The sequence below is a fragment of the Bubalus bubalis genome, chromosome 14 (genome assembly GCF_019923935.1).
Source record: "Bubalus bubalis isolate 160015118507 breed Murrah chromosome 14, NDDB_SH_1, whole genome shotgun sequence".
Lineage (NCBI taxonomy): Eukaryota > Metazoa > Chordata > Mammalia > Artiodactyla > Bovidae > Bubalus > Bubalus bubalis.
The window spans coordinates 21311830-21339574 of record NC_059170.1 but is presented as its reverse complement, the minus strand read 5'-3'; the positions used below and the strand labels follow the sequence as shown (position 1 = coordinate 21339574).

General features: G+C 46.3%; 1 protein-coding gene and 1 non-coding gene across 2 annotated transcripts; both read right to left on the bottom strand.

The window, feature by feature from the left end:
• Nucleotides 1-238: 238 nt before the first annotated feature.
• On the bottom strand, nt 239-20597 carry SUN5 (Sad1 and UNC84 domain containing 5). Its single transcript, XM_006064395.3, has 13 exons — nt 20450-20597; nt 18630-18688; nt 18367-18435; nt 17316-17382; nt 15113-15174; nt 13640-13689; nt 12353-12387; nt 11433-11541; nt 3773-3851; nt 2728-2843; nt 2051-2218; nt 1460-1546; nt 239-395 (listed from the first exon to the last, which is right to left on the bottom strand). Exons 1-13 carry the CDS (start codon nt 20533-20535, stop codon nt 264-266), a joined length of 1119 nt encoding a protein of 372 aa, XP_006064457.1. The 5' UTR covers nt 20536-20597; the 3' UTR covers nt 239-263.
• TRNAK-UUU lies at nt 14298-14369 on the bottom strand. The gene has a single exon. It is a non-coding gene; the product is annotated as a tRNA-Lys (tRNA).
• Nucleotides 20598-27745: the final 7148 nt, after the last annotated feature.

Sequence of the window (27745 nt, the reverse complement as noted above, 5' to 3'; positions counted from 1 at the left end):
GCTTGGAGTTGAATCCTGGTGCTCCCATTTGCTAACTGACTCCTGGCAAGTCAGTTTTTTTGCCTGGAGACTTCATTGTCCCCATGTATGAAATGGGGCCTCATGGGGCTGTTGTGCGGGTGCCTGGGTACCCAGGATGGGATTGATAATTGCTACACTGAATTTCAGACATCAAGCCCTAGGCCACTCTCACTTTTGGGGGCCAAAAGACACGTGGAATTGGACATGAAGAATAAACTTTAATCTCTCTTGGGGTGGGGGCTCTAGTTAGGCTGCTCTCTGGGTAGAGTCACAGAGCCATGCACACGTACTCGGTACAGGCAGGTGAAGCGTGGGTTCCCCCAGTTGCTGGATATCTTCACCTTGACGGCCCCAAAAATCCTGGGAGGCTGGTTCTGAAGGAGAGCCACAGACAGGGGCCATCTCACTCATAGCCCCTGATCTGGCCTGTCCAGAGGAATATTTGGGAGTGGAAGGAAACCCTCCAATTCCTTAGGTGGGGAAACTGAGGCTCTGAGAGGGAAATGTCCCAAAACCACATGGCAGGTCACTCAGGGGCTGGGATGCAAGGGGCTGAGGCCGGAAGATAGCTCGACGGTGATGGGGAACGCATCCCAGCCTTGGGGCCCTGGCACATGTGTGCTCTGGCACCCTGGGCAAACCACACCCTCTCTGGGCTTCAGTTTCTGGTCTATAAGAGGAAGAGGGGTAATGTCTGCTTCCCAGGGTTGCCGTGAGCACTGAAGTAAGATCTTGGGGCCAGATGGCTTACCAGCCCTGGGCATACAGTAGGTGGTATGTAAATGCAGCCCCCTCCCCTTTCTCCCCGTAACCCAGAGGGGATGGAGCCCAGTGGCCTGTGAGATCTCACTGGATGGTCTCAACCTCCCAGGAAATTACACCAGGGGAAACTGAGGCCCAGAGAGGAAGAGAATGGTCTGTGATCACATAGAACTTATGGTTGGGTCAGGATTTGGGCCAGGGTCAGTCTGATTTCCAAGCCTGAACATTTTCTCGAGTCTCAGGGCCATTCCAGCAGCCACCTTCTGGTCCTGCTTCTGTCTCCAACTCCCTCCCCTCCAGGCCTCAGCTTCCCCACCTGTAGTTGGACCAGGTGTTGATCACGTGGTTTCCAAGTATGGAGACATTAAGTTCAAAGCCAGTGACCCTGGCCTGACGGCCCTACCAGCTCACCACCTGCTGTCCATGGGAGGAACCACAGCAGGAGGGCTCCTCAGTGGGTCAGGGAAATGGAGGTAGATGAGTCTCCTCAGGGTTTCACTCTAGGCCCTAGGCAGTGGCTCCATCACTCTGGCCTCAGTTTCCTCATCTGTCAAGTCAGTTAGTGACAACTGTGTGCCATCTCGGGCTGCTGGGGCATGAAGTGGGGTCCCCTGTAAAGCCCTGCCCACCGTGTGTGTTCAGTAGGTGCCCAACATGGGCAGGGTTTCTCACGTACCTGGAGCTGGAACGTCTGAATGATATTTTCTGGCTGAAACTGAAATGCCCCCAGGAACACCTCCTCCTTGGGGGAGCCTTCCATGCCCTGGAGAATCAGAACCAAGAATAAAGCATCAGGTACAGGCAGGAACTCCAGGAGGTGCTGCCTTTTCCAGTCGAGACTTGCACACCTCTCAGGATGAGGAGCTGTCTACCTCTTTGGGCACTGTTCCATTGCAGCACAGGTAAAGGATAGGAAAGAGCATTGGACTGGAAGCCAGAAGGTTAAGGGTCCACTTCTAACACTGCTGTTGACTCTACGGTTTGATGTATCCCTGCCCTTTCTCTGAACCTGTTTCCTTTTCAGTAAAATGGGGGCTCAATTATCTTTGAAGACTCAATTGGCTCTGAAAAACTTGGGTTGTAATAGAGTGCCGTTTACCCCTTAATCCCAGAAGGCTGTGATCTGACCCTGACCCTGACGATCCCCAGCCTTAACATCCAGTCCCTCTAGGCTTCGTAGATTGTATGGTTTATCACAGTGCTGCGAAAGCTGCCATTACGAGCTGTCCCCTCAGCTAAGCATTGCTGCCAGCTGGGGCGTGCTCACGTAGATGACGAAGTCCTTGGGGGCGGTGTCCAGGCTGCCTGACAGTGAGATGGTCTTTGGGATGTGCTGCAGGGTCAGGTTGGACAGGTAGACCTTCTGGGCCAGTCGGATGGTCACCTGGCCACGGTCACCCGAGAAGGCCCAGCAGTTGCCAGGTGTCACATTGGGCTGGAAGTGGCAGATGTAGTGAAGGTAGATGGTTAAAGAACAGATTCCTTATCCCAGCCTGGCTTCCCTAGACCTTATTGGCCTTCCTGGACAAGCCCAGTCCTTCCTGTCTACAAAGCTTGGTTCGAGTACCACCAACTCCATCCAGGAAGCCTCCCTGACAGTAGGCAGCAAGGATGACCCCTCCCCTCAGCCCAGCGCAGTGAGGGTTCCCTGACATGCAAGACTTGAGGGTCGGGGGAGGGGCCTCCTCCAGTGCCAAAGCAGGCTGTCCCTGCCCCTGGGCCTGTCCCCTACTCCTGCCCAGCACCACAGCTTCTCCCCAGACTACTACCCCCCACCCCATCAATTGTGCCCCTTTTCTGCCTCGGCTCCTCCCTTTCTCTCGTTCCTACTCTGCCCCAGGCCCCCACCCTCTGCACTCTCACCCCAACCTCTGCCTTCAGCTCCTGCCCCCAGGCCCCTGGCCACACCCCTGCCACTCTCCCCCATCCTGCCATTCCTCCTGCCTCAAGGATCACGTCCGGGGGCTGTGCATAGTTCCACAGCCGGATCCAGTTCCAGTAGGAGCAGGCCTTGTCGTGGTTGTATGTGGCTGATGTCTGCTCAAAGTCGATGGAGGCCCCTGTGTGGGAGGTGATGGCAGCTGAGGGGTTGGGGCGGAGGATGGGGGGAGGGGGAAGAGTCTCAGCTGAGCAGCCCTGGCATCTGCCTGGTGGAAGGGAGTCTCACTAGGTGCCAGGGGAACACTTCAGAAGAGTCACTGGTCCTCTCTGGACCTCAGCGTTGTCCTCTGGGATATGGGAGTAACAAAAGTAATAATAATAGTAGTAATGAGAGCATCCATTTCATGGCGTTGTTGTGAGGTTGAAAGGAGTTAATACAGTAAACTTTTTCCAGCAGTGCCTGGTGCGATGCAGGCGCTCACTCACTTACGTCAGCCTAGTTATTATAACCCAGTTAGTATCACTGTGGCCCTTATTATAACCATTTCTCAGAGGAAGAGACTCCAGGTCTGAGAGCTTAGACCGAAGCCCTCTGACACTGTGTCTCCTTGGGCCTAGGGGTGCTGGGGTGAGCTGGTGCTGTCTACACCAGGCAGCCCGCCCTGCCTGCCCACCTCACCCCCTCCCATGCAGCCCCCCACAGGGGCACCTTTCATATCAGTTCCTGTGGTTTGATACGAAAGACACTTTATCCTCCTTACCAGACCTCAACCCAGCGTGCTCCTCCCTACCCCTGTATTGCAGCCACTGCTTAATTTTTCAAAGGCGTGATTCCTGACTGTAATTAGGCCTGTGGCCAGTCTCCCCTGCACAGACAGGGACAACTCTGTGGACCCCTACATTTGGAGGGGGACGGGTGGGTGATGGCCTCCCCTTCCCACCTCAGCCTCTGTGGGAGAAAATGGAAAACCCTAACAAGAGCACCAGCCAGGCGGGTGAGGTTAGCAGGATATGCCCCCGACCAGAGCTGAAATCCAGCCTCTGAAGAGTTTCTCAGGAAACTTGGGCTGGGCTGGTTGGTGAGGCAAGGTGGTGGGAAGTCACTCACCTATCGACTTCAGGGCAAAGTCCGGCTTCTCGATGTAATCTCCTTGGATCATCTTTATTATTTTCTGGGTCATTTTTTGCTGTGAAGGCAGAAAACCCAAGCTGTGCAGTGGTATGTTCTTACAGATCACAGTCCACAGCTCTGTTCACACCAGGTGACGAGTGGCCTCAGGACACCTTTTCGTCCCTGCCTGCTGGCCCCTGCCTGGTCCACACACAGGGCTGTCACATGCTGTGCTGTGAGGAGGTCCAGAGCCGCCCCCGTCCCATCCATGGGGTTTCCTCGGTGCTTTCACACCCTCTGGGATGCACTGTCATACATGCAGGACCAGGAGTCTCAGTCAAGTCCAGGGCAGGGGGCCTGGAGTCAGACAGACCTTTCCTGCTAATGGTCCCTAGGCTAGTTACTGCCCCCGTGTGCCCCCCTGCCCCCGAATCTTGATTTTCTCAATTTATGAAGTTAACGTGTTAGTCACTCAGTCCTGTCTGACTCTTTGTGCCCCCATATAGCCTGGCCAAACCCCTCTGTCCTTGGGATTTTACAGGCAAGAATACTGGAGTGAGTTGCCATTCCCTCTTCCAGGGGATCTTCCCGACTCAGGGATCGAACCCCGGTCTCCTGCATTGCAGGCAGATTCTTTACAGTGTGAGCCACCAGAGAAGCTGGAACAATAATCACATCCACTCCCTACTCTTGTGAGGATTAGAGTTAAGACTCATAAAGCTGTGACTATATGTCAGGACTGTCTTCAGTATGTTCATACTTATCCCCTCTCAGCAACCCTAGGAAGTATGTACTATTATTGCCCCCATTTTAAAGAGGAGAATATTGAGGCACAAAAAGGTAACTTGTCCAAGGTCACATAGCTAGTGAGAGGCAGACCCGGAAACTCTGGTTCCAGAGTTCAGGTTCTTAACCTCTACATTGCCAGATAAAGATTGCAAAGCATTGAGCACAGTTGGTGCTCAATAAATCACTGGTCACTATTTGATTAGATTTTTCACAAGAGTGTTGCTCAGTCACTAAGTTGTATCTAACTCTTTGTAACCACATGAACTGCAGCATGCCAGGCTCCTCTGTCCTTCACTATCTCCTCGAGTTTGCTCTAATTCTTGTCCATTGATTCGACATTGCTACTTAACCATCTCATCCTCTGCTACCCCCATTCTCCTTTTGCCTTCAATCTTTCCCAGCATCAGGGTCTTTTCCATGAGTTGGTTCTTTGCATCAGGCGGCCAAAGTATTGGAGTTTCAGCTTCAGCATCAATCCTTCCAATGAATATTCAGGTTTGATTTCCTTTAGGACGGACTGGTTGGATCTCCTTGCAGTCTAAGGGACTCTCAAGAGTTCTCCAATACCACAATTCGAAAGCATCAATTCTCCAGAGCTTATCTTTCTTTATGGTCCAACTCTCATATCCGTACATGACTACTGTAAAAACCATAGCTTTGACTAGATGGACCTTTGTCAGCATAGTGCTGACTCTACTTTTTAATATGTTGTCTTGGTTTGTCATGGCCTTTCCTGCTGGCTCAGAGGGTAAAGGATCTGCCTGCAATGTGGGAGATGGGTTTGATCCCTGGGTTGGAAACATTCCCTGGAGGAGGGCTTGGCAACCCACTCCAGTATTCTTGCCTGGAAAATCCCCATGGACAGAGGAGCCTGGTGGGCTATAGTCCATAGGACACGACTGAGCAACTGACACACTTTCATTTTAGGTATGTCACAGCTTTCCTGCCAAGGAGCTAGTTGCAGTCACTGCCTGCAGTGATTTTGGAGCCCAAGAAAATAAAAGCTGTGCCTGCTTCCACTTTTTCCCCTTCTATTTCCCATAAGGGGATAAGACCAGATGCTGTGATCTTAGTTTTTTGAATGCTGAGTTTCAAGCCAGTTTTTTCACTCTTCTCTTTTCACCCTCTTCAAATTCTCTTTAGTTCGTCTTCACTTTCTGCCATTACAGTGGTATCATCTGCATTTCTGAGGCTGCTGATATTTCTGCCGGCAGTCTTGATCCAGCTTGGGATTCATCTAGCCTGGCATTGCACATGATGTACTCTGCATATAAGTTAAATAAGCAGGGTGACAATATACAGCCTTGTTATACTCCTTTCCCAATTTTTAACCAGTCAGTTGTTCCATGTCCAGTTCTAACTGTTGCTTCTTTATCTCTGTAGAGGTTTCTCAGGAAACAAGTAAGGTGGTCTGGTATTACCATCTCTTTAATAATTTTCCACACTTTGTGATCCACATAGTCAAAGGCTTTAGCATAGTCAATGAAGCAGAAATAGATATTTTTCTGGAATTCCCTTGCTTTCTCTATGACCTAATGAACGTTGGTAATTTGATCTTGGTTCCTGTGCCTTCACGGAGTTCAGTTCAGTTCAGTCACTCAGTCGTGTCTAGCTCTTTGTGACCCCATGGGCTGCAGCACACCAGGCTTCCTTGTACATTACCAACTCCCAGAGCTTACTCAAACTCATGTCCATCGAGTCAGTGATGCCATCCAACCATCTCATCCTCTGCCATCCCCTTCTCCTCCCACCTTCAATCTTTCCCAGCATCAGGGTCTTTTCTAACGAGTCAGTTCTTTGCTTCAGGTGGCCAAAGTATTGGAGTTTCAGCTTCAGCATCAGTCCTTCCAATGAATATTCAGGACTGATTTCCTTTAGGATTGACTGGTTGGATTTCCTTGTAGTCCAGGGGACTCTCAAGAGTCTTCTCCAGCATCACAATTTGAAAATATTGATTCTTTGGTGCTAAGCCTTCTTTATGGTCCAACTCTCACATCCATACATGAATACTGGAAAAACCATAGCTTTGACTAGACGGACCTTTGTTGGCAAAGTAATGATGTCTCTGCTTTTTAATATGCTGTCTAGGTTGGTCATAACCTTTCTTCCAAGGAGCAAACGTCTTTTAATTTCATGGCTGTAGTCACAATTTGCAGTGATTTTGGAGCCCAAGAAAATAAAGTTTCACAGAGTAGCAGATTGTATTTTCTTAAAATGATTGCACACAGGTCTCTTGTTCCTGTCTCTTCCTTCTGTGTGACTTTGACACCCTTCTCATGGACACATGGGACTTCAGTTCCCTCCCTATCCATCTGGATGAGCCTGTGACTGATGGGAGTGATGCTATATGACCTGTGGGCTCAGTCCTAAAAGGTGAACCATCTGCTTTTGGGGGGATGTTCACCTTCTGAAGCCAGTTGCCATGTTGTAAGGAAGGCCATGCCATACAAAGGGATCACCTATGGGCACTTTAGTCAACAGCCCTCAGTTCCCAGCTGACAGCCAGCATCAACCTCCATACAAGTGAATAAAGATTCCTCTAGATGATTCCAGACCCAGATATTGGGTCATCTCCAGCCTTCATGTCTTCCCAGCTGAGGCCCCTGATGTCATGAAGCAGTGACAAACCATCTCCACTGCATTCTGTCTGAATTCTTGAGTCACAGAATTTTTGGACATAATAAAATGGTTGTTCTGCACTACTAAGTTTTAGGATGGTAACTGGGTAACTAGCATAGTAGATAGAGTGTTGCTGCTGCTGCTGCTGCTAAGTTGCTTCAGTCGTGTCCGACTCTGTGTGACCCCATAGACGGCAGCCCACCAGGCTCCCCCGTCCCTGGGATTTTCCAGGCAAGAACACTGGAGTGGGTTGCCATTTCCTTCTCCAATGCATGAAAGTGAAAAGTGAAAGGGAAGTCGCTCAGTCGTGTCCAACTCTTCGCGACCCCATGGACTGCAGCCTACCAGGCTCCTCCATCCATGGGATTTTCCAGGCAAGAGTACTGGAGTGGGGTGCCATTGCCTTCTCCAGATAGAGTGTTACAGGGCAGTAATTATACTCTATTTGTTGATGTGGAAACAGACTCAGAGAGGTAAGAACTGAGCTCCTAAAGCTAAGAAAAGACTAAGAAAAGCTAAGAAAATTCTACATATAAGTGATATCATATGATATTTATCTTTCTTAAAGAACATTTCTTAAATGTGTTCTTAAAGAACACGTTTCCACATTGAAAGGGTTTCCACATTGAAAGCCAAGTGTGGCTAACTCATAGATACATTATTATGACATTTTAGATGTAAGGTAAGATGATGTAGGGCTTCTAGGTTAGATGTAGTAAGTTACCGAGAACCGATGGTCCCACTAAAAACAACTAGAAAAAGCCAGATGCTTTGCTAAATCATGTTTTAATACCATCATTGAGCTATGAAAGAAACAGGACCAGATGGACTAAAATTCTAGACAGGGGACAACCAATCTGAAATATGCTGACATTCTTAATCTGTGGGGCATTTGATGATTCTGTGCATGGGTTGAGGATCTGGGGGCAGGGGCTGCTACTGACAAAAGAGAAAGCAGCAAAGTTGTTAGCATTTACATAGAGCAGGTAGGACAGAATTGGACACTTAAGGAGCCTTGACCATGGCTTATTTCCCTCATTAGATGTTAACTGAAATCCAAGACTATGTAAGAAACTAAAGGGCTGCTTTAAAAGCTTCTGAAAAGCAGAATAAAATTTCCCAGTCTCACAGCGCTTAATAAACAAAGTCCCTCTGAGGAAGGAGACGCCAAAACAAAGCAAGCAAGAGATTAAAGACTCAGCACAGTGATTCTCCTTATTATTTGTCAGAATCACTGAAGGACTTGTTGAAACACAGAAAAGTTGGTTCCCATCCTTAGAGTATGTGATTCAGTAGGCCTGGGTGGGGTCCATTAATTTGAATTTCTAACATTTTTTCAGGTAATGCTGATGCTACTGAAATGGAGGCCACACTTTGAGAACTGCTGTCCTAGAGGAAATGCTGAGTCAGTACTGAGTAGCTATATCTGCTCTTCACTCGAGGGCACTAAACCAATTACAATTACAATGAGAGACTGAGAATCCAAGCTTGCCCCCGGCAGAGAAGACTGCCAATGGGGTCAGAGATTTTGTACCCAAAATTGGAAATTCAAAGTCCAGAAATAAATCCATATGCCCACAGTCAATTAATCTTTGACAAAGTAGGCAAGGATATACAATAGAGAAAAGAGGTCTCTTCAGCAAGTGATTTTGGAGAAGCCTCATTAAATCAATGAAATTAGAACACACTTTCACACCACACAAAAATAAAGTCAAGATGGTTTAGACTTAAATCTAAGACATGACACCATAAAACTCTTAGGAGAGAACATAGGCAAAACATTCTTTGACATAAATCATACCAATCATTTCCTTAGATCAGTCTCCCAAGGCAATAGAAATAAAAAGGAAAAAAAAAAAAAAAACCACAAAAAACCAAAACCCCACAAAACCCAAAAGAAAATCCCCTCAAAGCAAATAGAACCTAATCAAATTTATGAGCTTCTGTACATCAAAAGAAACCACATACAAAATGAAAAAACAACCTACAGGTTGGGAGAAAATATTTGTAAATAATATGACCGAGAAGGTCTTACTTTCCAAAATATGCAAATAGCACATACAACTCAACAACAAAAAACAACCCAATTGGAAAATGAGCAGAAGGCCTAAAGAGGCATTTCTTCGAAGAGGACATACAGATGACCAACAGACTCATGAAATTATGCTCAGCATCACTAATTATTAGAGAAATGCAAATCAAAACTACAATGAGGTACCACCTCACACCAGTCAGAATGACCATCATCAAAAAGTAAAAAGTCTATAAACAACAAATGCTGGTGAAGGTGTGAAGAAAAGGGGATCTTCTTACACATTCATGGGAATGTAAACTGGTGCAACTTTTATGGAAAAAAAGTTCCTCAAAAAACTAAAAATAGAGTTGCCATAGGATCCTACAATCCCAATCCTGGGCATATATCTGGCAAAACTATAATTCAAAAAGAAACATGCACTCCAACATTCGTTGAAGCACTGTTTATAATAGCCAAGACATGGAATCAAGCTAAATGTCCATTGGCAGATAAATGGATAAATAAATGTGGTAAGTATATACAATGGAATACTACTCAACCATAAAAGGATGAAACTATGCCATTTGCAGCAACATGGATGGACCTAGAGATTATCATACTAAGTGAAGTCAGAAAGACAAATACCATATAATGTCATTTATATGTTGAATCTAAAGTATGACACAGATGAACTTATCTACAAAACAGAAGCAGACTCACAGACATAAAGAACAGACTGTGGTTGCTAAGCGGGTGGGGGAGTTGGGGAAGGAGTTTGGGATTAGTGAATGCAAACCGTTATATATAAAATGGATAAACAATGAGTTCCTACTGTAAAGCACAGGAAACTATATTCAATATTTTCTGACAAACATACTGGGAAAGTTTGAAAAGAGTGTATATATGTGCAACTGAATCACTTTCTTGTAGAGTAGAAATTAACACAACATTGTACATCAACTATACCTCAATAAAAATTTGAAAACTCAAGAGGCCTCAAACATATGTTCAGTCTTTCCCATCAAGACATTTATCAATTTTTGAAACTGCATGGGCAGGAGGCTAGAAGGCTAAGCCAAAAACCTTTGAATAAATCCTATAAAAATTACAATCTAGGTCTGAACCAGTTCAATGCATGTTTGCATAGAAGTGATCAGTATACTTCATCTTCCTTACAAAGAAAAGGGAGAACTCTACCTAGTTGAAATTATAATTTCAACTGGAACATCTAGTTTTTTGGTAAAAGATTGTCCAGAAAACACTAAAAAATTACCAGATATGAAAAGACAAAACTATAAGATTGATACACCAAAGAAAAACCAGGCAATAGGAGATCATAAACGATCCAAGTATTAGATTTAGCAGACAAGGATTTAAAAATAACTGTGACCAATATTTTAAATAAAATAAAGGAAAAGATGGACAATATAGATGAAATGTTGGAGAATTCCACTATAGAATTAAAATCTATGAAAAATAATCAAATGTATATTCTAGAACTGGACAATGCAATATATGAAATTAAGAACTTAATGGAAATGCTTAGCAGTAGATTGGATAGAGCAGACTATAGGATTATTAGTGAACCTGAAGAAATATGAAGAGAAAGCATCACAACTTAAGCACATAGAGAAAAAGAATGAAAAAACAAGTAAACAAAGAAAAAATACAAGAATAATATGGAAAACACTCCAGAGATTAGGATAGTTATAATTGGTGTCTCAGGAGAGGTGATAGATAATGGGTTAAAAACAATGCTTTAAGGAATAATAGCTAATAATTTTCTGAAACTACTGAAAAAGATCAACTCATAGAGTCAGTAAGTTCAGGAATCCCCCAAGCAGATTAAATATAGAACACTGGAGATAAAAAGAATATCCTGCAGACTTAGGGATGGAAACAGACCACACTCAAAGGACAAATAATAAGAGTGATATTAGACTTCTCTAAAGCAACAGTATAAACTAGAACACAAGAGTGGAATTCTTTCAAAATCCTCAGGGGAAATTTTTCCTGTCTATAATTCTATACCCAACTAAACGATCAACAAGTGCAAGGGTAGAATAAAGATGTTTTCAAACATACATGTTCTAAAAAAAAATTAATATATACCTCTTATTTTACTTTTTCCCAGGAAGTTATTTGGGCATATGTTCCACTAAAACTTGGGATATGAGGAGCTGGACATCAAACAAAGAAGTCAGGTGTTTCGGGGCAGGATGGCTAGCAACTCACCTCATCAGACATGGCTTCCATCTCTTGGAGCTTGGCAATGAGCTGGTTCAAGTGGCCTCGGAGGTCCTGGATTTCCCCAGTATGATGCCGCACCTTCTCTTGGTACATCCTTATGGGGAAGGAGTGAGAACAGAGAGCGACTGACTTGTGATGCTGCTACTATCACCGTCAGCGTCTACCTCTGCCAGTCAGCACACAGAGAGCTAGCTTCTCATCTTCCCACTCTCATGGGCCCATCCCTGGACCTACCCCCCAGATTCCTATCTCTAAGAATTTAGAGCAATGAGCATTACTCATGCCCTTACTTCTGCATGGACTGTCTGACTATCCTTAAACCCAACTCATTCCTTCTGAATATTTGAGTATTTTTTTTTTTTCATTTAAGGATGCTGCCATGGGTGTATCTTGGTTAAAATTTCTTCTCAGCTACCATTTGCTGGGGCTTTCCCAAGTGGCTCAGTGGTAAAGAATCCAGCTGCCAAGCAGGAGACACGAGTTCTTTCCCTGGATTGGGAAGATCCCCTGGAGAAGGAAATGGCAACTCACTCCAGTGCTCTTGCTTGGGAAATCCAATGGACAGAGGCAGGTTATAGTCCATGAGGTTGCAAAGAGCTGGACAGGACTTATTACTAAACAACAATAACAACCAAAACCATCTGCTGAACACTAACTATGGGTCAGGAACTATTCATGACATTTTCTTTAATATCCATAATTACCAAGAACAAGCTGGGTGTTATGCTTTATTTCATAAAGGAGGAGAAGTGAAGTGACTTGCATAAGTTTAGCCAGGTAGGAGGTATGGGAGCTGGGATTTAAGCCCAAGTTGTTCTGGCAGACCCCATATTCTTAGCCAGTAGATCTTGGCTATAGCTCTGGTTTTTAGGTAACAATAGGACTATTTAGCAGATTCTTCTTACCTCAAGCTCTGCAGTGGACTATCTATGCTGTCTTCCTGGTGGGATATTGAGGAAAGCAAGGGATCTCCTTCAGATGGCCTAATCTGGGCCCAGTAGAATTTCATCAATCCATTCTCCCACAATCATAAATCCAGCCATTCATCCACTTTCCTATTTTTTCCCACCTGCCATCCATTCAAAATCCAATTTACCCTCCTTTTTGTTCATTCATCTGCATACACTTCCATCAAACCTCCCACCCATCTACCATCCTATTCATCCCCCTTTCCCATCCGTCTGCTCCTTCATTTATCCAATCTTTCTTATCCATCCACCTTACCTTATCCATCGACCCTTTCATCAGTCCATGCATGCATGCATCCATCTACCCTCCTATCTATCCACTGTCCCACTCAGCTATCCATTCATCTATCTATCCATCCATCCATTTACTCACCCTTATCCCATCTGCCCTCCCATCCATCCACTCTCTCATCTGTACCTTCTTCCATTCATTCATCCATCTATCCCACTATCCATTTCCCACATCCTTACATCCATCACTTCCATCCTGCCTCCAATCACACCCCGTCTGGCCATCTAAATGTCCAGAATTGATCATGTTCACCTTGTACCAGGTGTTGAGGTGGACATTGCTGGAGTGAATCAGATCTGACTCTGTCTTCAAGGACTCTCAATACAGTTGGGAAAGCAGTTATGATTACAGAAAATTGTGGAAGAATAGAGGGGAATGTGACTACCTCTGCTTAGGTATTTCTGGAGGAGAGGGAAGCATATGATGGAGTTCATAAGGGGAGAAGAAGTGAGGGAAGGACAGGTTCATCAGATCCCTTCTCTCGAGGCCTTCTGAGACTCTGCTTTCCTCAGACAGGGAGCTCTGGCCACTGATTTCTCCTCCTTCTTCTCCAGGAACCACAAAGTAAAGGTCTCATCTCATTTGAGCAAAAGAACTAACTGCCTTGAATAGAGAGATAAATGTGTTCTTTGGCCACACCATCCCATTGTAGGTGGGGGCCTTGATAAAGGAAAGATGGGTCATCTCTGGGAAACAGTGACAGGAGAGGATCCTGGAGGAGGAACTATGCATCTGGTCCTTGAAAGTCACATTTTGACAGGAGAGATGGTTCCAGGTGGGGAACAAGACAAAGGCAGAGATTTGTATCTGGAATAAGTCAGCAACTGAGTAGGGTCCAGAAGTGGTAAGAGGGAAAGGAACTTATGAAGGTGACATTGACCGGTTAGGGTGAGGCCAGTCAGGGGTGGGGCCTGAAGAGAGTATGCACTTACCTGCCAGATGTCCATTTTGGACGGTAAGTGCACAGAAAACATCCAAAATCCTGTGGGCATGGGGGAACAAGAATGAGCATTTAGGATGAAAGCTTATGAGCTTACATCTTAGGCTTTGGAGTTAAGACTTCTAGATTCAAATCCAAGCCTTGCCACTTCCTAGCACTGTGCAGTTTTGGGAGAAGTTACTTAATCCCTCTATGCATTAGTTTACTCCTCTGTAAAATGGGAATAACAGTAAAATCCACTTTATGATCCAATGATATCATATATGCAAATCAGCTCACATAAACCAAGTAATCTATGTTTCCTCTTCCTCTCCAGTCTTAATCCCGCTGGGGATAATTGGCAAAAAGAAGGAAAAGGGGTGGTCCTCCTTGCATTTTATGATTTCTGTGCTGTCTGAAATCTCATTATTCAAGTCATTATTAAATACCTTTAAAATATATTTGTTGTTTTTAAATAGAACAGAATGGAACTTCAAAGAAAAGAATGGAACTTCCTCAATCTGATAAAAGTTGTTTATGAGCCACAGCTAACATCATGCTTAATGATGAAATACTGGAGGTTTTCTTCCTAAGATCAGGAGTAAGACAAGGTGTCTGCTCTTAAAATTTCTTTTCTTTTTTTTGATCCTATGAAGCTTGCAGGATCTTAGTTCCCTGACCAGGGATTGAACCCAGGCCCTGGCAGCAAAAGCACCAAGTCCTAACCACTGGACCACCAAAGAATTCCCTGCTCTTGCTATTTCTATTTAACATTATTCTGGGGATTTGAGCCAGGTCAATTAGTTAAGAAAAAGAAAGAAAAGGCAGATGACATGATGTTGCATATAGAAATCTTTAAGTATTCAAGACTGGGTGTCTTGCCTACTGTTAGCAGTAACACATGAGTTCAGCAAGGTTGCAGGATACAAGATCAGTACACAAAAGTCAGTTGTACAATTGACCTTAGACATTATTTTAAAAAGTCTTATCTGTTGGATTATGTTGTCCAGGAATTTCTAATTTCTTAGGAAATTCTCTTCCTTCCCTTTCCCTCAGCCCCCACCTGGTGGTGTATTTAAGTAGAAGGAGGAGATTTCTTTGCTTGAGAAAGCAAAGCTGTAATGTGAGAGGTGGTGGTGTTGGCTGGAAGGAAGCCACAAAAACTGAGAGAGAAAGACAGAGGGAGAAAGAGGGAGGGAGGGAGAGGGAAAAGAAGAAGAGGAAGAATAAGAATATTATATAATACAGTTTGGGGAGAACCTTACAGTTTTCAAAGTTTTTCTTAGCTTTCAAACATTTTCCTTGGACATCATTTTATCCTCACAGCAACACTCATTAGACAGATGAGGATACTGGGGTTCCCAGAGGGACAGTGTCGGGCACAGTGTCACATAGTTGGTGCCACAGCTCTTTCCCTCCCCAGGATGGGCACGAGCCCAGGGTTAGGTACCTCCACCTGGAATGGGACAGGGCCCTGGACACGTACCAAAAGCACAGAGGATCAGAACGCCTGCTTTTTCTATCAGCTTGTGGATGAACAGCTTGTATCTGCAAGACAGAGAAGTGATGGTAAAGGTGAGGCAGGGCTTTGCACAGGCTGGACAGTCTCAGCCTGGCCCTTGCCCTGAACGCACCCCGAGAAGCACATTCCTATCTGGGCCATGACACTCTCTCCAAGATGCTGGCCATGTCCTGTGGCTCCACAGCATCTCTGAGGAAAGAAAGCCCTTAGCCCAATATCTCTGGCCATCAGAGATCAACTCATAGTGTTCACCCACATCCTCCTCACTCTCTCCCTCCATTTACATACTGTTTGCCCCTTTCCAGCTTCTCCCCCAGTAAATGCATCCTTCAGGGCTTAGTTTAAATGTGCTCTCTGCCTACAAGCTCCAGACTCAACACCCCCAGCTTTGTTGCTGTTGTTACAGTTGCTAAGTTGTGTCTAACTCTTTGCGACCCCATGAACTGCAGCATGCCAGGCTTCTCTGTCCTTCACTACCTCCTTGAGTTTGCTCAACTCATGTCCACTAGTCAGTGATGCCATCCAACCATCTCATCCTCTGTCACCCCCTTCTCCTCCTGCCTTCAATCTTTCCCAGCATCGGGGTCTTTTCCAATGAGTCAGCACTTTGCATCAGGTGGCCAAAGTATTAGAGTTTCAGCTTCAGCATCAGTCCTTCCAGTGAATATTCAGGGATGATTTCCTTGCTGTCCAAGGAACTCTCAGAAGTCTTCTCTAGCACCACAGTCTGAAAGCATCAATTCTTTGATGCGCAGGCTTTTTCACGGTCCAACTCTCACATCCATTCGTGACTTTGACTAGATGGACCTTTGTTGGCAAAGTGACATCTCTGCTTTTTAGTATACTGTCTAGGTTTGCCATAGCTATTCTTTCAAGGAGCAAGGGCCTTTTAATTTCATGGCTGCAGTCACCATCGGCACTGATTTTGGAGACCAAGAAAATGAATTCTCTTACTGTTTCCACTGTTTCCCCATCTATTTGCCATGAAGTGATAGGACCAGATGCCATGATCTTCGTTGTTTGAATGTTGAGTTTGAAAGCCAGCTTTTTCACTCCCTTCTTTCACCTTCATTAAGAGGCTCTTTAGTTCCTCTTCACTCTGCCATTAAAGTGGTATCATCTGCACATTTGAGACTGTTGATATTTCTCCCAGCAATCTTGATTTCAGCTTGTGATTCATCCATCTGGCATTTCGCATGATGTACTCTGCATGAAAGTTAAATAAGCAGGGTGACAATATACAGCCTTGATGTATTCCTTTCCCAATTTTGAACCTGTCTGTTGTTCCATGTCCAGTTCTAACTGTTGCTTTTTGTCCTCCATACAGGTTTCTCAGGAGCAGGGAATGTGGTCTGGTATTCCTATCTCATTAAGAATATTTCACAGTTTGGTGTCTGCTTCTCTGCACATGGGAGCTCATGTGTGGTGGAGCCAAGGCTGGGCCCAGAGAAGACATTATAGAGATGTTTCAGACTTCCCTGGAGGTCCAGTGCGAGGGACACAGGTTTGATCCCTGGTCCAGGAAGATTCCACATGCCACGGGGCAACTGAGCCCTTGCACCACAGCTACTGAAACCCTTGAGCCCTAAAACCCAAGTTCTGCAACAAAATAAGCCAGTGCAACGAGAAGCTCATGAACCCCAACTAGAGAGTAGCCCACCCTCACCACAATTAGATAAAGCCCACACACAGAGCAAAGACACAGCATGGCCAGAAATAAGAAATGCTTAGAATGTAAGCTTTAAATGCACAAATGAGGTGCAAAGTCTGCAGGAATTCAGAGGCATTTTGCATGGGCAGGAAATGAAAAGGGAAAGAATGGAGCAGACATTTCAGGCAGGAACAGCCTGTGCAAACCTATGCAGGTGGGAAGAGGTATAGTGGGTCCAGGGAGTAAGAATCCTAGCCATGCTGGCCCAATGGATCTATTGCAGAAAGCAGAAAAAGGGGAGCTGGGAAAGGAAGGGTGAGGCAAGATTTCAGAGGGCTATAGCCTGAGGTGCTGGACTGATGGGGAGCCACAGTGGATTCTGAGGTGAGGGGTCTGATATAAACCAGATTTGATATAGATTATCTGAGGAGAGGTCTAAGCCAGTGATGGAGTTGCCATGGTCACCAGCACACAGTTCCCGTCCCCATAACCCTCCTGCTTCCTGCCCCAGCTCACCTGCAAGTGTTGAACAGAACCTGGTGAGCCCGAGTCCTCAGGAAGCAGGCCAGGCAGGTGATCCAGGCTGTGGAGGAGACAGGAGAGCAGTGAGCAGCTGTATCCTCCTCCTTATCCTATGACAACTCACAGGGAGAGACCCTGTTGCTGGGAGACCCTCTCAATTTGCTAGTTGAGCCCAGGACAGTTCTTTGAGCTACTTATAGGTAAGCATCAGCTTGGACTGAGTACTAGAACTACAAAACCACTAGTGACTGGCAGGTACTGAATACTTAAAAGTGACTCAGGAGCAAGAAAAGTTTGAGATGTCCCTGCCAATGTCTATTCCCAGACACTGAAAGCTTCTCAGTAGAAGAGTGCTTGTCTGGTTCATTCCTGAGTGCCTACTATTGCGGTGCATGAAGCTAGGCAAAAAATATGGGCTCAGAATGGGTGCGTAGGTGGGAGGAGGCATTGATACATGGAAGAATGGTTAAGAGAATGGCTTGGAAAAGAGGTGATTAGGAAGATGGATGAGAGGATGGGAGAATGAGAGGGGGGATGGAGGGTGGATGGGCTGATGACTGAATGGATATGAATGGTAACAAAAGTACGGGTGTATTGATGGATGACTCAGTGAAGGGCTTGGATGGATGGATGGATGAACTAATAGGGTGTATGGATATTCCAACAGATGGATAACAGACAGATGGTTGGATAAATGACTGAGTGGATGAATAGTGGAGGTGTGGCAGGAGGAACACAGAAGACTGATCTTTAGGGTGTGGTCAGAACCATGTCCTCAAAGTGAGGGTGAGTTGCATGGAGCCATTCGCGTGAGTTCAGGGGCCAGGCCGGTGGCAGAGTGGGGGAGTGCTGGCAGTTAGCTGCTCCACCAAACAGCAGATCTCCCTCCCGGTCCCTCTTGCCAACCCTCATTCCTCGCTGGAATGACACCCCTGACGCCTCTGAAGGGAAGACCTCCAGAGCTCCACCTGCAGCCCAGCTTGAGGCTGGGCCCTCTTCCCAGGACCACGCTGACGGCCAAGGCGGCTCTTCAGTGTATACGTACACATACATTCCAGCATGCACTGGGTCAGGCCTGGGGCATTGATGCGGACAGGCAACTGGAAGGCGTCACCTGCAGAAAGCACAGGGCTGTCATGTCAGTGCCAGCCTCTGGGACAAGGTGCTTGCAGACACCGCAGGAGCATCCCTACCCCCTCCCCTCTGCCCCTTGCTGGGGGACCCTGGGTTGCCCACTTGACATCTCTGAGCTTCAGCCGCTCACTGCCCACAAAGACCCCAGGGCTCCCCTCTGCCCTCCCTTCTCACTTGCGTTTGACAAAGGCGCCTCTGTCATACTGCAGATGTTCCGGCCTCGTTGGATGATCCTGGCAACGACAAGATTCACAATTGTATTTTACAGTTCACAAGGAGCATGGCGTCCCCATGTTCCAGATGGAGAAACTGAATTGCTGAAAAGTTTGCTCAAGACCACAAGGCTGAGAATCAGGGATAGACTGAGGTGCGGCTGACCCTCAGTGCACGCCTCTTCAGAGGAAAGGACTCAGTTTGCTGTGGCAGTCAGGGTTGGTTGTCATCCAAAAGCCACTCCTTCCTCTTACTGGCAGAAGACTGATTTTGGTCCCTTGTCCCTTTCTCCCCCGAGTGATTTAGATGGATCTGGTTGGTTTCTGATTGTTTCTGTCTCAGTCCCCTTGCCGTTGGTTCAAGGATGGGAAAGTCTGCAGGGGTGAGCTGTAGGGTAGATAAAGGGGTATGGGACTTGGGGAGAAGATTTTCTCATTGCTAAACTGAGACCCACAAGAGGCAACACCCTCCTCTCTGTTCGCATATGGCCATGCTTCTGTGCAACCCCAGGGATGGTGGTAGCCACCTTGTGACCATGAGAGGAGGCCAAAAGGGAGAGCAAAAAAGATGGCAGGAACCTGGGGAGTGGCTGGCACTGCAGAACCTCAGAGTTAACATTCTCTGGGAGCCATCCATATCTTGGGATCTTTTGGCATGTGAGATGAATTTTCTTTAATTAAAAAATTTTTTAAAATTGAAGTATAGTTGTACAATATTTTATGTTACAGGTATATGATATAGTGATTAATAACTTTATTATATTCCATTTATAGTTATTATAAAATATTAGCTATATTCCCTGCCATGTACATTTTTCTTTATTTCTAAGGTAATGGTCTCTAATAGCCCAGTTGGTAAAGAACCTGACTGGAATGCAGGAGACCCTGGTTTGATCCCTGGGTCGGGAAGATCCGCTAGAGAAGGGATAGGCTACCCACTCCAGTATTCTTGGGCTTCCCTTGTGGCTCAGCTGGTAAAGAATTCGCCTGTAATGTGGGAGACCTGGGCTCGACCCCGGGGTTGGGAAGATCGCCTGGAGAAGGGAAAGGCTACCCACTCCAGTATTCTGGCCTGGAGAACCCCATGGACTACAGTCCACGGGGTCGCAGAGAGTCAGACATGACTGAGTGACTTTCACGTCATGTCCATGTCAATGGTTTCTAAACTTTTATACTCCCAACATCTTATATATGTGTGTATATATATGTATATATTTCTCCATGTGGACTAATATATTATTTACCCTATCAAATGTATAGGCTTTATTCACAACTTCCTGAGGAATATAAATTAAAAGAGGATGAGCTAAAGAAAATACATACTGAAGTTATAATAGCATTCTCCTTACCCCGTATGGTTGTTCTGTATGCCCTCCTCTAGGGATAGACAGCTGTTCTGGGGCCCAGAGTTAGGTACTGTTTTGAGTTGGAACTGCTACCACCTGCAAGCAGAGGCCTCCTACAGATAAAGATGGCAGAGAGGCGTGCTTTCTCGTTTATGATGTCTCCCTCACGTGAGCTCCACGGGGGCAGGGAGCACGGCCATCTGGTGCAACACCACCGTCCCAGCACTCTGCCCAGTGCTGGCACAGAGCAGGTGCTCAATAAACACGGGCTCAATGGATGACCGCTCCTGCGCTCCCTGGCTGAAAGCCACTGTCGTCTCTCTGACTTCAGGTGCTGCGTCTGTAGGCGCAGCCGCTAACGCCAGCTGGCTTCCAAGAAAGGGCTGAGGGGCGGTGTTTCGTAAGGGCTGTGCAGAGGGAGGGCTGCCGTTCTCACCTCCTGGGCCTGACCTCCCTGGGGACGTGGGCCACATTTTCGGGTGGGTCACACGAGTTCTCGGGGCTCCTTGAGGACCGGGGCATCGATGTCCTTCTCTAGGACGGGGGATTGGAGGTGGGGATCTCTGGGAGTCGGTGAGGAGGAAGTGGCTGCTGCTGCTGCTCCCACCTAGTGTGCCCTGAAAGGTGCCGTGTGGAAGCTTTCCCAGGTCAAGTGGAACTGTTGGCACTGTGACCTCACAGAGCAGGTGCAGGTGGTCTTCCCAGTCCCCAGTTTGGCTCTGGAACTTCTCCCTCAGAGGAACCCATTCTGTCCAACTTTCCACTTTTATGGTGGCCTTGAAGGGCCATGCCAGGCACTCAGGGGCTGGACAGGGGCAAGACTTGGGGCTCCAAGATCCAGGCCATACTTTTTCTTGCTCTCAGACCCTTTCTGCCCCAGGCTTCCTTACCTTCTTAGGCTATATACAGATTTATTCTGTAATGCCAAGCTTCTCACTGGTGGACGTTTGACATAATACAAAACAATGTTTGTGTGTTGTTGTCTTAGTAAAGTTCTACATTTTACCAGTGAAAAATAAAAGCATGCAGAGTGGGAATGTCTGGTTATGGTTTTTCTACTTGGATTGTGGAACTAAAATTAATTCGCTTTTGCCCCCTGGTGGCAGTTGGCTTCCCTGGTGGCCTAGACGGTAAAGCGTCTGCCTGCAATGCAGGAGACCTGGGTTCGATCCCTGGGTCAGGAAGATGCCCTGGTGAAGGGAATGGCAACCCACCTCAGTACTCTTGCCTGTAAAATCCCATGGACAGAGGAGCCTGGTAGGTTATAGTCTATGGGGTTGCAAAGAGTTGGATACGACTGAGCGACTTCACATGGACATGGCAGTTGCTCAAATTGTAGGCTCAGTACTTGTAAACAGAGTAACTGTCCTTTAAAGAGGCTCATGTGCTAAAACCTGAACGTGAAAATATGTTAGGTAATGTAAGAGTTCACTTCTGTTGCTCAGTTGCGTCCGACTCTTTGCGACCCCTATGGACTGTAGCACGCCAGGCTTCCCTGTCCATCATCGATTCCCGGAGGTTGTCAAACTCATATCCATTGAGTTGGTGATGCCATCCAACCATCTCGTCCTCTGTCGTCGCTTTCTCCTCCTGCCTTCAATCTTTCCCAGTTTCAGGCTGTTTTCCAATGAGTCAGTTCTTCACATCAGATGACGTAACAAAGGGGAACTAACACTTGCGAATGAGATTGAGGTTGCTAATCAGCTAACCTTGAAATCAGAGAATATGGTAGATTATCCAGGTGGGCCCAGGTGGGCCCTTAATGATAGAGGCCCTTAAAAGTGTAGGCAGACCAGGAGAGAGATGGCAGCATAATGATCCTAATTTATTGGTTCTGAAGATGGAAGAAGGGATCATGAGCCAAGGAATGAAGGCCAGGAAGTGGATTCTCTTCTATAGTTTCTAGAAGGGAACAAAGTCCTGCCAGTACCCTGATTTTAGCCCAGGGAGATCCATCTAGGACTTCCGACATCCAAAGTGGTTAAGATAATACATTTGTGTTTGCCAGTCACTAAGTTGGTGGTAATTTGTTATAGCAGTGATAGGAAGCTAAGACAGTGCCCAGAAGAATATTCAGTGAAGGAGCAGCTCTGAAATGCTGCCAGTCATTATTACAGGGGCCATTCAATGGTACATTCTTTATCCATTGAACAAGTTTTTATGAAACACCGGTATTTATTAAGCACAGGTGTGAGCAGAACCAGCTTTTATCCCTGGGGTGGAGGGTGATGTAGCTGCAGACCAGCCTCCATGTAGCGGGTGCTCACAGAGGGGCACTGCAGGGAGGAGGGGCTGGTGAGAACCCCCTGCCTTTGTGTCTACTGGCCATCACCCAATACCCCCTGGTGCTTGAAATGTGGAGGAAGAGGAAGTGTTCATGACAAGAGCAAACACCGAGAGTGGCTTTGGTCAATATTTGTGCCATTGTCCGCTGAATCTGATCTTTGGCTCAGCTCCTGTGAGGACCAGGAGGGCTGGTCTTATGCATTAGTGGGTAAGTGGGGGCCAGGAGAAGGATGTTAGGGAGCATGCAGCCAGCTCCTCTCATTCTTTTATGCCTCAAGAATGAGGCGGGGGAGCATGGGCTCAAAGGCAGGACTGGTCCAGGGGAACTCTGGCCTCTGAGGGAAGGGCCTGATAATTTCTACACTTCCTGTTGCTCTGTGGGCCCTAGGAGAGGACCCAGCACAGGTAGGCCTGGCCTCTGGGCCTGAAATAAGGGCTGGTGTGGAGTCAGTGGGAGCCATGGAGAACTCTGGAGCTGGGGAAGGCCCTGGGCCCTTTGTGCCTATACCCCAGGAGAGCCATGCAGAGGAATGGAGGGGACTTCCCTGTAGTTCTGCCATCACCTCCTATGCACACATGCATGGACACACACAAACATATATGCACACCCCTAATGTCAGGACACAGACCACCAGATCCACCTACACATACATGTTCAACCTCACAGACACACTCAGTATACTAAGTCCACTTAAACATATTGGACACAGAACTCCCCACACCTGCACTCATGTAGGTTCATATAAACAGGCAAGTGACACCACAAACCAAGATGGTAACACCCTCGCTTCATGTGCACACCCACACACAAACACACACTTGCCTCTGACATCAGTAATTATGACCTAGTGCAGTGTGTATGCATGACTACACACATAAACATGCACACATAAGCACACATATACCCCTGAGACACGCACATATAGACAAACCCCTTCAGGAGCACTCAGTTCTTCAGGGCCTGTGCAGCCAAGGTGGAGGCTGTAGTTTGTAATGTGGACACTGCTGACGGGCTCAGTCCTCCATGACTGGGATGCACCTTTGGAGAGAAGCTGAGTGTTAAGTAGCAGGACTGGGTCCTCCACACCCTCTTCTCTGTTGCCCTTTGAGTTTTGGCTCCATGTATGATGAGGGGGAAGTATGTGACCAGGAACGGGGCTCAGCCAATGATGGGGATGGGACTCAGATCGCCTCCTGCTCCTACTAGAAGAGCCGTGTTTCCACGTGGAGGTACAGGCGGGAGGTCAGCCATCCTCCTGACCTATGTCTTTGCTTCTGTTTGTATCTTTTTATTGAAACGTAGTTGGCTTACCATGTCGTGACAATTTCTGCTGTACAGCAAAGTTACTCAGTTATACACATATGTGTGTGCTCCCGAAATATGTGTGTGTGTTAGTTGCTCAATTGTGTCTGACTCTTTGTGAGCCCATGGTCTGTAGACTGCCAGGCTCCTCTGTCCCATGGGATTTCCCAGGCAAGAATACTGAAGTGGGTTTTCATTTCCTCCTCCAGGGGATCGTCTTGACCCAGGGATCAAACCTGGGTCTCCTGCACTGCAGGCAGATTCTTCACTGTCTGAGCCATCAGGAAAGCCTCAATATAAACATATAAACATTCTTTTTTTATTGGAATATAATTGCTTTATGATGTGATGTTAGTTTCCACTGTACAATGAAGTGAATCAGCTATATGTATGCATATATCCCTTCCCTCTTGGACCTGCCTCCCACCCCACCACCTCAGCTCCCCCCCACCCCCATCATCACAGAGCTTTATAGCAGCTTCCCACTCAATCTGTCATACAGAGTGAAGTAAGTTAGAAAAAGAAAAACAAATATCATATATTAACGCATATATGTGGAATCTAGAAAAATGGTACAGATGAATCTGTTTCCAAGGCAGGAATAGAGACACAGATGTAGAGAACGAATGTGTGGACATAACGGGGAGGGGAGAATGGGAGATTGGGACTGACATATTACACGTTCTTTGTAAATATTCTTTCCCATTACGGTTTATCACAGGATGGGGAAGGTGGTTCCCGGTGCTGTACATTAGAACCTTGTTGCTTGTCCATTCTAAATGTACTAGTTTGCATTTACCAACCCCAAACTCCCAGTCCCTCCCTCCCTCCCTACTGCCTTGGCAACCACAAGTCTGTTCCCTCTGTGAATCTGTTTCTGCTTCATAGATAAGTTTATTTATTTTATTTTATTATTTTTTAAAATTTTATTTTATTTTTAGACTTTACAATATTGTATTGGTTTTGCCAAACATCGAAATGAATCCGCCACAGGTATACATGTGTTCCCCATCCTGAACCCTCCTCCCTCCTCCCTCCCCATACCATCCCTCTGGGTCATCCCAGTGCACCAGCCCCAAGCATCCAGTATCGTGCATCGAACCTGGACTGGCGAGTCATTCTATATATGATATTATACGTATTTCAATGCCATTCTCCCAAATCATCCCACCCTCTCCCTCTCCCACAGAGTCCAAAAGACTGTTCTGTACATCAGTGTCTCTTTTGCTGTCTCGTATACAGGGTTATTGTTACCATCTTTCTAAATTCCATATATATGCGTTAGTATACTGTATTGGTGTTTTTCTTTCTGGCTTACTTCACTCTGTGTAATAGGCTCCAGTTTCATCCACCTCATTAGAACTGATTCAAATGTATTCTTTTTAATGGCTGAGTAATACTCCATTGTGTATATGTACCACAGCTTTCTTATCCATTCATCTGCTGATGGACATCTAGGTTGCTTCCATGTCCTGGCTATTATAAACAGTGCTGCGATGAACATTGGGGTACCTGTGTCTCTTTCAATTCTGGTTTCCTCAGTGTGTATGCCCAGCAGTGGGATTGCTGGATTATAAGGCAGTTCTATTTCCAGTTTTTTAAGGAATCTCCACACTGTTCTCCATAGTGGCTGTATTAGTTTGCATTCCCACCAACAGTGTAAGAGGGTTCCCTTTTCTCCACACCCTCTCCAGCATTTATTGCTTATAGACTTTTGGTTCGCAGCCATTCTGACTGGCGTGAAATGGTACCTCATAGTGGTTTTGATTTGCATTTCTCTGATAATGAGTGATGTTGAGCATCTTTTCATGTGTTTGTTAGCCATCTGTATGTCTTCTTTGGAGAAATGTCTATTTAGTTCTTTGGCCCATTTTTTGATTGGGTCATTTATTTTTCTGGAATTGTGCTGTAGAAGTTGCTTGTTTATTTTTGAGATGAGTTGTTTATCAGTTGCTTCATTTGCTATTATTTTCTCCCATTCTGAAGGTTGTCTTTTCACCTTGCTTATAGTTTCCTTTGTTGTGCAGAAGCTTTTAAGTTTAATTAGGTCCCATTTGTTTATTTTTGCTTTTAACTCTCACTGTTTGCAGATGACATGATCCTCTACATAGAAAACCCTAAAGACTCTACCAGAAAATTACTAGAACTAATCAATGATTATAGTAAAGTTGCAGGATATAAAATCAACACACAGAAATCCCTTGCATTCCTATACACTAATAATGAGAAAACAGAAAGAGAAATTAAGGAAACAATTCCATTCACCATTGCAATGAAAAGAATAAAATACTTAGGAATATATCTACCTAAAGAAACTAAAGACCTATATATAGAAAACTATAAAACACTTGTGAAAGAAATCAAAGAGGACACTAATAGATGGAGAAATATACCATGTTCATGGATTGGAAGAATCAATATAGTGAAAATGAGTATACTACCCAAAGCAATTTATAGATTCAATGCAATCCCTATCAAGCTACCAACAGTATTCTTCACAGAGCTAGAACAAATAATTTCCCAATTTGTATGGAAATACAAAAAACCTCGAATAGCCAAAGCTATCTTGAGAAAGAAGAATGGAACTGGAGGAATCAACCTACCTGACCTCAGGCTCTACTACAAAGCCACAGTCATCAAGACAGTATGGTACTGGCACAAAGACAGAAATATAGATCAATGGAACAAAATAGAAAGCCCAGAGATAAATCCACGCACATATGGACACCTTATCTTTGACAAAGGAGGCAATAATATACAATGGATTAAAGACAATCTCTTTAACAAGTGGTGCTGGGAAAACTGGTCAACCACTTGTAAAAGAATGAAACTAGAGCACTTTCTAACACCATACACAAAAATAAACTCAAAATGGATTAAAGATCTAAACGTAAGACCAGAAACTATAAAACTCCTGGAGGAGAACATAGGCAAAACACACTCCGACATACATCACAGCAGGATCCTCTATGACCCACTTCCCAGAATATTGGAAATAAAAGTTTATTTATTTTAGATTCCACCTATAAGTGATTATCTCCTTGATTCTGGGCACCTCCTTCCTCCTGGGCCTGCCTCTTGGGGCAGACATCCTTCTATAAGTCTGCTGGTCTTTGAGGTTCCAAAGCTGCCCAGCCCCAGGGTCTAACAGTGGCTGGCAGCAAGCTTGCTACGTGGCAACCCCCCTGCACACGTAGGGTGAGATACTTTGGCAAAGGTCGTGTTTGCAGGGAAAACACTTGCAACCACAAGCAAACCTGCCCCTCCCTGGGTCCCTCCCTGGTGGACCCTGTGCACCGGGGAGCCTCATAAAGCAGTTTCCACATCTGCTTGGGGCTGCAGAGGGCTTGGCTGGGGCTGAGAGTCTACCTGCCCTGGGAACTGCCTGAGGTAGGAACAGAGATGGGGCTTGTGCTCTTCCAGGGAGGAGCCTCGATTTTTCCATCTGTTCAATGGGGATGCTACTTCCAAAAGCCTTTTGCAGAAGGGTCCATCCCTTATCTTGCTGTGGGACCCTGGACAAGTGCCACCTCACTGGGCCTTAGTTGTCTATCTGAGCAGCAGCCCCCCACCCTGGTCCCGCATGACTCCTCCTCCCTAAGTCCACTGAGCTGGGCTGAGTGGGGAGGGGCTGGGGACCGTGTGAGAGGCCTACACTTAGGACATTTCTTCACCTGGCACAGGATAAGAGGAGGATGGGAAGCATCCTGGATCCTTCCCTGGAGGCTTCAGACACAAGGCCAGGCTGGATCCCTGGCATCAGGCGACACAGCACTGGCCTTGGGGCACTGGGCCTAGGCTCCCTCCTGGGGATGGGACGCTGCCCTCAGTCTCCCCATCTGGGCGTCCCCCCATCCTCCTCTGGCACAACTTGGGTCCTGCACCTGCTCCCAATTTGCTGCGTGGTCCTAGGCAAGGCCATGTCTTCTCTGGGCCTTGGGACCATGTCCAGACCAGATGCCACCACGGTTGCTGAAGAAGCAGGCTGGGATGGGGATTCTTCTCAGAGCAGAGATGCAAAACCTAATGTGCTGGGGTGAGGGGTCACGGGCAGGGCTGGGATTGCTGCTCATGGTTTGCGACCTCCGGGTTGGGATGGGGTTAGCCACCCCGGCTGGGGCCATTCTGGACCAGTTCCCTGAT

Excerpts from the sequence above, each read along its gene's own strand:
- SUN5 (XM_006064395.3), bottom strand. The coding sequence starts at position 20,535 with ATGCCCCGGTCCTCAAGGAGCCCCGAGAACTCGTGTGACCCACCCGAA. Across the intron at positions 2,844-3,772 it reads CTTTGCCCTGAAGTCGATAG|GGGCCTCCATCGACTTTGAG; the intron begins GTGAGTGACTTC and ends CCTCCCACACAG. Across the intron at positions 396-1,459 it reads TTCAGACGTTCCAGCTCCAG|AACCAGCCTCCCAGGATTTT; the intron begins GTACGTGAGAAA and ends GCTCTCCTTCAG.